The 13,584-nt window shown below is 46.5% G+C and overlaps 1 protein-coding gene across 14 annotated transcripts in view; it reads left to right on the top strand.

Moving 5' to 3' along the window:
* Positions 1–13,584, top strand: part of LOC105011268 (transcription factor COE1-A) — a 144,047-nt gene that overhangs the window by 111,043 nt on the left and 19,420 nt on the right. For all 14 annotated transcript variants that reach the window (XM_020048558.3, XM_010871173.5, XM_010871167.5 and 11 more), the window contains exon 11: positions 10,789–10,877. In XM_020048558.3, the coding sequence (XP_019904117.2) occupies positions 10,789–10,877 (89 nt within the window). The remainder of the gene's footprint in view (positions 1–10,788; positions 10,878–13,584) is intronic.

The following is a 13,584-nucleotide window of genomic DNA, read 5'->3' as shown; positions in this document are numbered from 1 at the left end:
CATGCCAAGAGGCAGAGAAGAGGCTGTGTGTTGCGGCTCAGCCAGTTTCCCCGGCAAGCGGCCGTGTTGCAGCCACCACCATGTGAAAGGCTGGTTCAGAGTGAGGCCAGCGGTGACTTAATTACTCCAGATTGGTAGAGCCTAATGACTAATGCTCGTAAAAAGGGTTACAATTAAACCAGGAAAACAGTCTGGGCTTTACAGGCCTCCATCTTGAAACCATTTGAAGGGAGTGAATCCTTCCAGAACGCACCCCCCCCCCCCCCCAACTGGCGCATGCAACACACACACACACGTAAAGTAATGCACACATTCAACACATGCAGACTTTAAGATGTTAAGATTCTACAATCCCATGGAGAAGTAAGTATGTGCAAAGACAAGCAATCTTTCATTCTCTGATAGTATTTAATTGGAACAGGCACGCACACAAGCGCGCAGAGACACACTCTCTCTCACATACACACACACACACATACACAAACAAACCCTCACAAACTTTCTCACACACACACACACACACGCACCCACACACACACACACAGTTGGAAGGGAAACAGATCATGTCTTCCCAAGGCTCCCAACCTAGTTTGACCTAATTGAAAATGATCAGGATGCCTGCCGGAGACATTCGTAATAGATGGAGTTCTACATAACAGGAATGTGGCTGCTGACCAACCAATCACAGAGCAGTTTAACAAGCCAGGAATCTCGGTGGCGTTCTTTCCCCTTCTTCTTCTTTTCTCTCCTCTTCCTCGTCCTCTTCTTCTTTTCTCTCCTCTCTCCTCCTCCTCTTCTCAGTTCAGTGTTATAGGTGCTTTAATGGCATGATTGGGTGCTTGCTACTATTGCTAAAGGAAACTTGTTTAGGCTTCCATAGTGATGCAGAAATAACTAATGTGAAACTTTACGAAGAAAAAGGAAGCAAATATTTATAAATCACAAATGTACATTGTGGACGAAATTATTTCACTTTTGTAATGACAGACTAGGACATATTCAACTGAGAGGTCTTTAATGTTTTGCCCTCAGCAGATCAAGAAATCAGACAATTCTTTCTTTATGTTTGAAAAATAAATATCTCTAATTGAATCATATTTAGAATGCTGGAGTAGGAAGTGTTGTTCATGTTCAACTTCTCCTGACCCACAGTGTTTACAAAGTCTTTCCTCTCTGACCATCCATGTTTTTTATGCCGTCCTGTCTCTACAGCCAAGTTATGGTCACTTTAGATTGTTATCATCTTCATTATTTAAATGTTTTTGATCTTTACAAGATGCTGTGCTATTTCAATATCTTGAAACAGGCAAATACTTTTCTTTAGTTTCATGGACATCTTTTTGATCAAGGTGTGACAGGTACATACTCTAGCTATATGTTATTTTCTTTGTTTTTTTGGAAGGAATCTAATTAGACTTTTACTTTTTGTTGACTTTGGAAGAGCTGGATTCCAGCAATAAATACGCTACAGAAAACCTTTTCCGTGGTTTCACCAACATCGTTGCCTCGATAGTTATTGGGGTCAAACTTTTTTGGAATATAGGTGTAATACATTTTTTTATCCAGATCTCAGGAAAGTAGCCTACCATCATTACCAGTTTAAACAGCCTGAGAATAGCCTGGGTGAGTTCAGGGCCACTGTGTTTCAGTATGTCTGTCTGACCCACTGGCTTAACTATTCTTAAGGTTGTTCATTTCATCAAATGGTTCACAAAATTTAAGAGAATTGTAATAGAATTGTATTGTAATTGTTAGTTGTCAGTTCAGACTTTCAAAATTGATTTTTAAAGGTTTGCTAAATGCTTTTTGCAGATAGAGATGTTTTTTTCCAGAGTTACATACATTCTTCCTTAGTTCTGAATTGTTTTTTGATTAATTACCTCTTCTTTTTTGTCAAGCTCATTCATCATGTAATGGGATTTTTCTCCCATAATAACTTTGTTTAGGTCTTGATCGTAAATGAGACATTTCCAGGTTTGGTCTCTGTGTAATTGGTTTAACGAAAGCAGGTTTCTCTGAGTTAAACAGTCAACATCAAAACATTCCTCTTTTGGATGTGTTTTTTACATTTTCTTGTAGTTTGAATAATATATCAATCAATGTATTATTGGCTAGATTAACACCATCTTTATCTTCTTTATATTTAGATAAAATAAATAATTTTCCAAGCCAATACTATCCATTGCAGTCTTCTATTCTACATAGCATAGTTTTTGTCCACTTTTATATGGCTGGCAAAAATGGCTGGACTTTTAGTGTTGGCAGGATAGTGGTGTGATGTGACACACACACACACAAATACAATACAAATTTACATTACACATGTGCAAGCATCAACGCACACACACACGCAGACACACACAGGCACACACACACACACACACACACAGGCACACACACACACGCACGCACACACACACACACACGTTTCTCCGTGATAGCTCCTCGCTTTGTGGAGACTTATATCTCGCTGGGTCATGTGACAGTACACCTGACGCACATCTAACCCGCGTCTATCACGCGTCTAACCCGCGTCTATCACGCGTCTAACCCGCGTCTATCACGCGTCTAACCCGCGTCTATTACGCGTCTAACCCGCGTCTATCACGCATCTAACCCGCGTCTATCACGCATCTAACCCGCGTCTAACCCGCGTCTAACCCACATTTAACCCGTGTCTAACCCGTGTCTAACCCGCGTCTAACCCACATTTAACCCGTGTCTAACCCGTGTCTAACCCGCGTCTAACCCACATTTAACCCGTGTCTAACCCGCGTCTAACCTGCGTCTAACCCACATTTAACCCGTGTCTAACCTGTGTCTAACCCGCGTCTAACCCACTACCAGAGAGGGACTGACTGCTCGAAGTCTCATTACACAAAAATTATTTTTAATCATCTTGGGTTGCCGGGGCGGGAGTGTTGCCGGGGCTGCCCCCCCCCCCAGGCACATTCAGGCCCGTCTGGCTGCTAAGTGCTTTTTTTTTCTCAAGTGGGCGGAGATGAACCCTGATCTCCTCATTTGCCAATTTCTTCAACATGTGAATTAGGAAACTCGATCTGGCCCCGCGGTTACCTCACTTTGCGTCAAGGTCGACTTCTCTCCCGGGGTCAAAGGTTGTAGCTTGGAGCGCTCATTGGCTCTCCGTCGTTGTTGTTGTTGTTGCTTTAGTCGCCCCTCTGGCAGAGCAGTTAACCACACTCTCACACACACACAGTCAGCACCAACCAAAAGCCCCCAGTTAAAAGTAATTATAAATCAAGAAGAAATGAAGAGAGTGAATGTGTGTGTAATGAGGCTGGCAGATGGGATTGCACAGAGCGCCTTATGGCTCCTTGATCTGAACACAGAAACCTCAACAAACTCCTAATAACACGCATCAGGGCGTCTTCCCCCTCACTCTCACCTCTTCTGAGTGTACAGCCTGACCCCTCAGCATGACCCCTCAGCATGACCCCTCAGCATGACCCCTTAGCCTGACCCCCCACCACAGGGACCCCCCCACTCTGTTACTGTAGCCATGGCTGTACTCTCCATGACTCTCCATATCTTTCTACTCGGACACGGCCTAGACCCATTTCCTCCGGCGTCCCAAGCTGGCACTTTGTCCCGGGCTCCCCAGACCTGCCAGGCTGCTGGGCCTGTGTACAGAGCGCCCGTCTTGGGCAAGGCTGGCCGCCGAGCGTGGGTATATGGCAGCCAGAAACCACGGCCATAGCACACCATAGTACAGCTGGCAATGCTAATCAGCTGCCGTCGTGGTGGTTCAGAGAGTCTAATTAAATCAATATGGGCCAAATCAGTGGCTACCTGATAACCTGGGGGTCCATGTTGACTACCTTGGCTAGTGAATCAGTCAGAGGGAGGTGCGGGGTCGCGACCTACAATCTACTGTTGACACAGGATTAACTCTCGCTTTTTCTCTTTCCCTCTGTCACCCTCTTTCTCTCTCCCTCTCTCCCTCTGTCTCTCTCACTCTTTCTCTCTCCCTCTCTCTCTGTTTTATATTGGCAACAATTAAAGGCCTGTAGTTAGCAGTAGTTTGCTGTAGTTAGAAGTAGATAGCAGTCTCCCCAGCAGAGTTCGCTGTAGTTCGCTCTAGTTAGCTGTAGTTAGCTGTAGTTAGCGGTAGTTAGCTGTAGTTAGCGGTAGTTAGCTGTAGTTAGCGGTAGTTAGCTGTAGTTAGGTGTAGTTAGCGGTAGTTAGCAGTAGTTAGCAGTAGTTAGCTGTAGTTAGCTGTAGTTAGCTGTAGTTAGCGGTAGATAGCTGTAGTTAGCAGTCTCCATGGCCCATGGGGTCTTTGGAGCGTTCCAACTGTTTTCCAGTGCTTTTGTCTCTCAGCCACAGTGTCACTTCTTTGTTGTTAAAAATGGTGCCTGTCAGAGGTGTCATGTCCCCTGTGAAACACAGCCGTCACTGTAGCGCGGCTGTGTCTGTGCTCCAATCAATATGGAAAACAAACAGGCTGTGTGTGTCTGTGCTCCAATCAATATGGAAAACAAACAGGCTGTGTGTGTCTGTGTGTCTACAGTAACGCTTGACTACCTGAACAATTAAGGGCAAGTTTGATCTGAGGCTGAAGCCCAACTACTGTAACACAGAGCAGCGCACACGCACACACACACACACACACACACACACACACACACGTGGCAGGGGTGATGACAGGCAATGTGAAACATGACCCAATAAAGCTGAGAAGGAGAGGGGGGAGGGGCAATAAGATAGGAGAGTCAAGTGCTGACTGCAGTCTTCCTCAGCACATTAATTCCACCGATATGTAGGTACAGTACAGTCCTACAGGAGTCAGAAACGTCAGGCCACTGGAAGGTCCAACTGTATGTCTGCTTCAGCCCTCCTGTTCAACAGTCAGTGGGAGGAGCTTGTGTTGATTTCCTGTAAGACCCCTTTCAGAGTTCACCCGCTGCACCAAAAAACAAGCCAAGCGCAAGTTCAAGAAAAACAAGCAGTCCATTTCTGATATAGATTTCAGGTATACATGTCACTTCCCCCTCCCGGCATAAGGCCTCATTTAGCCTGTCAGATCCCCCACCCTGTTGGAGTGGGAAAAGGAAAAAAGAAAAATAATGTCTCACCGGGTGTTTGGAAAAATGTATAAAAATAAGATTGTATTGTATTGATCCCGAAGTGGTACGGGCTTGGGAAAAATAACTCATCTATAATAAGGAGAAGAATGAAGCAATAATTTAGAGGTATCGAGCGTCTGGCTGCTGAAGGTATTGATTCCCATCCCCAGCCATGAGATCACACCAGAAAAAAACAGGGGGGGAGGAGAGACCGCACTGCATTCTCTTACCCCTTCCCCTGGTCTCCCTCTCCCTGCGCCTCCACCCCTGTCCGTTGTAGCCCAGCCCAACATGTTACCTCGTACAGCAGAGCTTGCACGAACGACGACCAAACCCCGATTCCCAGCCGGCCCACCGGGCCGTCAACCCAAATGTCCAGCGCCGGCACGGCCGCCTCGGCCGCCTCGGTAACCCTCCCAGAGGGGACAGCAGGGAGAACGGCGAGGTAGCAACGGGAAACTGCGCTTGGTGCGTGGCGCTCAGCCCAGGTTGCTGTGGAAGTGTCAGGGCCCGTAGGACAGACAGGCGGCCCGTGGCGAACACTGAGCGCCGGCGGTGTTCGGTTCTCTGTGTGGTGATCCACACCGATATAGACCCCCCCCCCCCCCTTTTACCGGGCGGGGCTTTACACTGACCCATTTTTAATGGGGGGGGGAGGGGGGGTCTGACCCCCCCCGCAAACCCCCTCCTCTCCCTCCTCCCCTCCTCCTGCACTCACACTATCCTCTCCTCCTGGTCATTATTGTGAAATATGATGAGGCCTGCATCTAGATCGGCCCTCATGAAATTTCAATGAGCATTGATCTGTGTGATTGCAAGGAATCCTTCACATAGTGGTTTGAGCCAGAGAGGAGGAGGAAAAGGGGGGCGGCGGGGGGGGGTTGTTACAGGGTTATTGTGTTTATTTATTTATTGCTGTTTAGTTTTACTCTTTGGGATCTGACCCGCTTTCGGAGTGGGCTGCCTCCATCCCCGTCCTCATCATCGTCTCTTCAGACACGATCCGACGGTTCGCCAGCGTCAACCCCACCAGCTTTCGCCTCGGAAAGATTCGCTTCGTATCTCTTTGTTGCTACGTTTGCAAGAGTCGGCCGCGGCGCTGTGTGAGATCCGGGGATGATCTCTGAATGTGGCGGGGAAGGCTTACTGAATTCACTAAGGCCAGATGCTTTTTGGGCATTTTGGCTCTAGTATAATTGTTAGGCTATAATTCTCAAGGTGATACCAGAAGTTAACTTGGAGGACTAACTGTTGTTCCCATCGGGTTACTTCATATAGTAATAAAATAAATAAAATGTTGAAATACTGTCCCTGCAATATCCTATTTCTGTTGCCGACATATTTTTCGTGAGGACTCCAAATAGGGGTTGAGTGGGCGCAAACCTACAGTGCTGCCCTGTGTGCAATTTCCACCAGCAGCTAATGCAGCCCAGGGAGAAACATAAACCAGCATGTTACTCCCAAAGTCAACACATGTGGTACTAATAAACGGAAAACAATAAAACAGTTTAAAGCGTGAATTCTCCTGCACTATAATTACTCTCTGTGTGGTTTGAACAGTTTGGCATGTGGAGAGACAGGGAGCAGAGGTATCACAGGACCCAAGACAAGATCACTTCTCCATTCTGCCAAATGTTACTGGTGGTATTCTGCTCCCATCATGCTGTAAATGTGTTTTAATAAACTGTCTGTTTCTAAACACAGTTTGACAGGGTGTGTCCTGATAAGAGGGTGTGGGTTGCTGCTGATTTTCCCTCGAGCATGCGTGCTTGTTTCTACTACCATTTCTAAATCGTACTGCCAGATTATCGACGCTGAACATTGCTTAAGCTTTTGACTGTGATTGGTTTTGTCTGGACTATGATTATAACTTGTGATGTATAATTTTCTCGTCAATGGTTTTCCAAGTGGAATCAACCACTGAAAATAGTTCATGGCAAGAATACTCTTACGGCAATGGAACCAGAAACAAAAAGGAGTCCGACAGAACCGTCCGCCCCGTCGCAAACCAAACATGCTGGATGGTTGTTTGGTCAGGGTTGCACGCTTTTCCACCACCTTTCTGCTCGCATGAATTCAAGTGCCTGGGAACATGGAGCACGCGCTCATTTAACGTGCTCCCTGTAGCCATGTTGTCGTTCTACTGGGCTCCGGCCCACACAGATTTAGACGGGTTCGGTCCATTTCTCAGTGGTGTAATCGGAGGAAAGGTTGTCTCTTTCCTAAAACCAAACGAGCGTGTTCGGTGAGCGATGGTCGTTGGGCCCTCAGGTTGTTTCTCCACAGCTGTGTGAGGCGACGTCAGCAGTCAGCGGGAGTCACGTCGTTTTTCTCTCTCACCGCGTGGGAACCACCACGACACACGTCACGTTCATGTTGCTCTGTTGCACCTCCCCTCCCGCCCATCTCCTCCCTCCTCTCCTCCCACCTCTCCTCCCCCCAGTAAGTGAATATTATCGGCTCTCCTGGTGCAGAGATTGCGCCCAGTGCTGACGTCGATAGCAATAAGGGTGATGAGAGCGCCTGTGACTCCCAGAACGGCGTGGCTGTGTTGACGTGGAGACCATCCATCTCCATAGCAGGCTGTTAATGGAGCTCCCCCGATCACAGAGGCCCCGCCTCCCTCTCGGGCTTCATCCACCTCCTGCACCCACATCCTTCTAACACCGTTCCTCCACCCACTCCTTTCTTTTGATTCCGAAACTCCTGCTCCCCCCCCCCAACGTACTTCTGAGCCTCCTGCAACCTCCTCCCTCTCCCACCTACGGATCTTTCCTCCTTGTCATCAACTCCTAACTCCTCCATATACACCATTCCTAACCCCTCGTCAGCCCTCCTCCTCACCTTGTTACCCACACATGATTCTGTACTTCATCTCTGTTATGCTACAGTCCACCCCCCCCCCCCCCATGCCACACACACATCTCCCCTTCATCTACTCCCGCTTCCTCCGACTGGGCCGCTACTCTTGGTCCCCTGTTTGCAGAGGGGCCCTTTTGAATGTGACGTATGATCAGACCTCGGGCCCCATGGCCCCACCGAAGCACATAGAGGAAGCAGTCTCCAGTCTGATATTTCTCCTGGATCGTACACGGGCCCTTTGGCCCTTTGGCCCTGTGGAAAATACACTAAAGTAAAACAGAAATACAAATGAAAATGGAGGTTAGTTTAACTTCTAGTTAAAATACATGTATTTTTGTATTTTTAACATATGAAATGCATTTGCAAGTATACCCACATTTCTATCAAGATGGTTCATTATATATTTATACAAAATACAAACGTTTGAAGTAACTTTTTACAAAAACACATTGGATTCTAGTTCAAGCCACTCAAATACTCAAAACCTGTTTAAAAATGTATTTTCAATGTTTAACAGAAATACTGCCCACGCTGATTGTTTGCTTGTTTGCCTGCTTTTTCTTTCTATAATTTTTAGATACATTATTTTTTCAAAAACATTGGTCCTTGCCGAGAGAAAGATTGTGTGAAGGCGAGATATTGTTCTTCTCTCAACACCCTATGAGTGTATACACTCAACAGTACGCGCACACACACACACACACACAACACCCACAAACACACAACAATACGCACTGTTTGATATCTCTTTGTATTAAAAACTGAAACATTGTTAGCTAAAAGTGTCATAATGTTACATTAAAAAAATTGCAACTGGAGGCTGAAGGACAGTGTAGAAACATAGATTGTGTGTATGTGTGTGTGTGTGTGTGTGTGTGTGAGAGAGAGAGAGAGAGAGAGAGAGAGAGAGAGAGAGAGTGAGTGAGAGAGTTATAGCCAGAGAGAGAAAGAAAGAAAGATAGAGAGCTCTATGCATTTCATCTGAGAATGTGTGGTTTATAGTGTGGACCCGTTCCTTGGCATACCTCTTAGTTAGTTAATAAACTCTCCAAGCTGCATGTGTGGATTTGATGTTTGTACCTACTGTCAGGAGTTAGTTACAACACAGCATATTAAACCAAACCTCCAGTGGCTAGCACCCCTCAACAAACACAATGTGGGTGCATGTTCTTGCACAGATTCTCTCACCTTTGTCTAATTTGGAGCAGGTTTTTTTGTTGTTGTAGACAGATAAATGTAGACTGTTTCGTGGTCTCCACTGCGAGCTTACCGCAGACTAATTACAGAACGCCACGCAGCGATCTGTAACGGAGATTTACAGGAACACTACATGGAAAGCACCCAGCGGCACACACACACACACACACACACACACACACTTAAATGCATGTCCCTTCTATACATCCCTTCGCACCAGGTCAACCACTCGTTTTCTCTTCCTCTTTTCCGACTGTTTTCTATATCTGTGTGTGTCTGTTTGTGTATATGTGGGGAGGGGTGGAACATTATATTTGTGACTGTGGTGAGGTACAGAGTGTGTGTGTGTGTGTGTGTGTACCAGACCCTTCTCTCCCCAGACCCAGTAGAAGAAAGGGTAATTGTTCTAGTGTCAGAATGCTGCAGGCGTCTTGACAAAGGCCCAGAGGTTATGACAACAGGAAGAGAGCACCCCTGAGCCACACACTGTGGAGACAGGCCGGGCCTGGGGTAGGGGGTTCAGGGACGGCTTGTGTTGGGGGGGGGGTCGTCTGTGCGCAGGATCAAATTCCTGCTGGAATATAACGTTTTCACTCTGGTGTTTGTTGAAAAAAACAAAGAGCAGGGAACTGTCATCGGTGATGTGGAGTTCAGTCACTGGAGACGCTTGGTTGCCCTCTTCAGAATAAAGGATAAGAAAACATATTGTGTTTATATTCAAGTGATATTTCTCCAGAAACAAGAATAGTCTGACCTTGTCATTCACCCCTGTTTCTGTGACTAAGCTACACCTGTCCACTGCAAGATTGATACACAAAAATGTCTGAAGTGAATTTTCTCAATACTTTACTCCTTTTCTTTCTGTTTGGTCAAACCATCTTTCAGGCCTCTCAGAAGTGGAACCTGAGAGAGGTATTTTGTCACATCAAACTCAAAATCTGTGCAGCAGTTGAGTTGCTCAGAGCTCTCAAAGACTCCGTCTAGGGTAAATAGAACTCTTTAAAACAATGCTCTGGAGCTGGGCAGCCATCTTCTCTCCCCCTGCTCCGCCATTCCGGCTCCTCTGTTTCTAGTTGCCTGCCTGGCTGGCTGTCAGCCGGCATGTAAATACGCCTCCTGCCTCACTTCCCTCTGTGACTGACAGGCTTTTACATCTTGCTCTTTTCTGACAGGATAAAGGGTTTATACCAGTAATTGCAATGCTAAAAGTAAAATGTAAATGTCTTTTAAAATCCCCAGATTACCATACCATACGTGCTTTTTACACTCGCTTTCGTAAATAAGGGCAATCTAGCTTCATGGGAATGTGAAAAGACTTCCATTAGCCACAATCATATATTTAAATCCTTCCACTCTTCTCCAGGCTCTGTTTTATCTCCAGGTTGTTGCTTTAACCGCCGGCTGGGGACTGCCTTGGTACCTGTCTGCTTCATTGACGCTCAAGCGTATCAGTGATGTATTTAGGACAGGCACTTTTCTTCTCTTGGTACTCTGGATCTACATTCCGCATGTACTGCAGCCTGCGTCTTGAGGAGCACGACTGTAGATCATGTTATAATCGTACAATTACACATCCTCATTATCGTAATATCAGTAGAGGTATTTTAACCCTGCGCTCTCTGTGTCTCCCTTGTGTCTCCAGCCCTGAACGAACCCACCATCGACTACGGTTTCCAGCGGCTGCAGAAGGTCATCCCCAGACACCCCGGAGACCCAGAACGCCTTCCAAAGGTACCGTCACGACTTCCTGCGCCCCTACCAATCAGTCCGCAGCTTGCGTCCTAATCATCCAATCAGAGTCCAGTGTGCTCTTTCATGCCCCTCTACACCAGTACACATTTAAGGATGTAAAATTTTTCCCTCTTCATACTATTATGTCAGCGCGCGTCTGTCTTCAGAATAATCAAATCAGATGGTTATTCAACCCACACGGTTTAGAGCGGGCGTACGAGGTGTCCAGAAATACGCCCCCTCTCCACAGTGTGGAACACCCAGCCAAACCGAACCGTGGACGGGGTCACGACCCCGCGGGAGCGCCGCGCTGCGTGTCGTCCCTCGCCGGAGGGCTCCCGCCTACGTTCGGGCCGTTTTGACATCGGAGACAACATGTGATCCGTGACGTCAGCGACGGCACACGTGCTCAGCGCACGTGTTGATAACGGTGTTGCGCATTTGGCCCAAGGCCAGAGGTTATTGCGCGGCTGCCGAGATTGCGTTCTCCGCTACAATTAGCGGTACAGAGACACGATGCGAGCAGATGCAAAAGACCCACACACTGCTTCAGTCCCTCACAGGCAGATAGTGTGTGTGTGTGAGTGTGTGCAGGGAGGTGTGCGCCTGGTCGCCTACATGCACCATTGTGTGTGTGTGTGTAATGTGTGTGTGTGTGCACTCTTCAAGCCACAGAGAAGAAGGGTGTAAATTGATCCTTTGGGATTAATAAACATACATCTCGTTGTTCTGTTGTTCTGTGGCCTGGAGCCCTGCTGGAACAACAGCACCTAATGGAGGAAGAGAGAGGTAATTAGGAGCAGTATGTCTTTGTGTCCCAGTTGCCCCTGCCCACCCCCCGCCTGTCCCTGACCCCCCTGTCAAAACCACTGCTGGCTCCGATCCGCTCAGCCTGGGTCTGAACACAGGGATACAGCCACAGAGCTGATCTTCACAAACACGCTTGACTGTACCTAGAGTAGGCTCAGTCTACTAGCTCACTCTACTAACTCAGTGTACTAACTCAGTCTACTAGCTCACTCTACTAACTATGTGTACTAACTCAGTCTACTAGCTCACTTTACTAACTCAGTGTACTAACTCAGTCTACTAGCTCACTCTACTAACTCAGTCTATTAGCTCACTCTACTAACTCAGTGTACTAACTCAGTCTACTAGCTCACTCTACTAACTCTGTGTACTAACTCAGTCTACTAGCTCACTTTACTAACTCAGTCTACTAGCTCACTTTACTAACTCAGTGTACTAACTCAGTCTACTATCACACTCTACTAACTCAGTGTACTAACTCAGTCTACTAGCTTTCTCTACTAACTCAGTCTACTAACTCAGTCTACTTGCTCACTCTACTAACTCAGTCTACTAGCTCACTCTAGTAACTCAGTGTACTAACTCAGTCTACTAGTGTTAACTGTGTACAAACTAACTCACTCTACTAACTCACTGTATGAACTCAGTGTACTAACTCAGAATGCTAACTGTGTCTACTAACTCAATCCGTAACCTATATCTCGAGAATTACGTTCCCTGGGAACTATTGTAAAAACCACGTAATGGCACTAGATATGTTGGCATAGAACGTAATCACGGTTTTTACAATAATTCCCAGGGAACATAATTCTCGAGCTCAATCCACCAACTCAGAGAACAAACTTAATCTATTTACCCAGTCTACTAACTTAAAGTGCTCACCCAGAATACTAGTTTAGTCTACTAACATGAAAATGAACGCCTTTGCCTGATCTCTGTTGACAACAGCATACGTGACAATCCAAATAAATGAAAGGAAACAACTGTCCCCATTACTCCCGTAGAAAGAGTGTCTACTGAGATGACACAATGACTGAAGTCAGTGTCTCGTCATGGATGACTGATGGAAGGGAAGTAGAGTCCTTTAGCCACACACACACACACACACACTATGGCACGTCTCACTTCATTAGTTCACATTAACCTCACATTTGGAGCAGCTTCAGCCGTGTAATAGGCAAACAGACAGTTATTGTAGCTAGCGCTTTGTATCACATTGCCTCCACTCAATCACTCAGTCAGTCACTCAGTGGGCATTTCAAGCCATTTATCCTCGTTAGACACAGACCAGTGCACTGTCATGTCCAATGAGGTTGGCTGGATTCGTAAAAACTCCTGACACTCGGACACAGTCAGGCCCTTGCCTCTGTTGATCTCTTAATTGAAGTGAGATAAATCTACAGTCTTTGCCATCTCATTGGCCGCCGTTGTTTTTAAGCCGTGAGATTAAGCCTCCGGGAGGAAATTATGTCATACCAATGACTGGCCCATGTCAATGATGTCACCAGGCAGAAGGGGTGTTCTACTTCCTGGACAGGATGCATAAGAGAGTGTGGAGCAATGACTGCCAACTGTCTGTCCTGAGAATATCGCGAAAGGTCGCTGGGCTTCCCACTGTTTCTGATATAATGTGGTAGGCATGTGAGGCAGTTACAGTGTAGTGAAAATGACCTTACTAAAAGATGCAGCTTTCTGTTTTAACTGTATGGTTTACTTAGTCACAGCGTCTGATTCCCCACTAATGACTCAATGATAGGAGGGTTCAGACCCGTAGATTGCACCTCTGTTGCCTGTGAATCAACATCTGTCCATCAGTTACACACCAACCTAAGACAAGGTGTGTGTTTTGAGTAAAAGCTGCAGTGTATTTATTGCATTCGTTGTGATTTGTTATACA

This window comes from Esox lucius, chromosome 7 (assembly GCF_011004845.1).
Source record: "Esox lucius isolate fEsoLuc1 chromosome 7, fEsoLuc1.pri, whole genome shotgun sequence".
NCBI classification, from domain to species: domain Eukaryota; kingdom Metazoa; phylum Chordata; class Actinopteri; order Esociformes; family Esocidae; genus Esox; species Esox lucius.
This window is presented reverse-complemented; position numbering and strand designations above follow the sequence as displayed.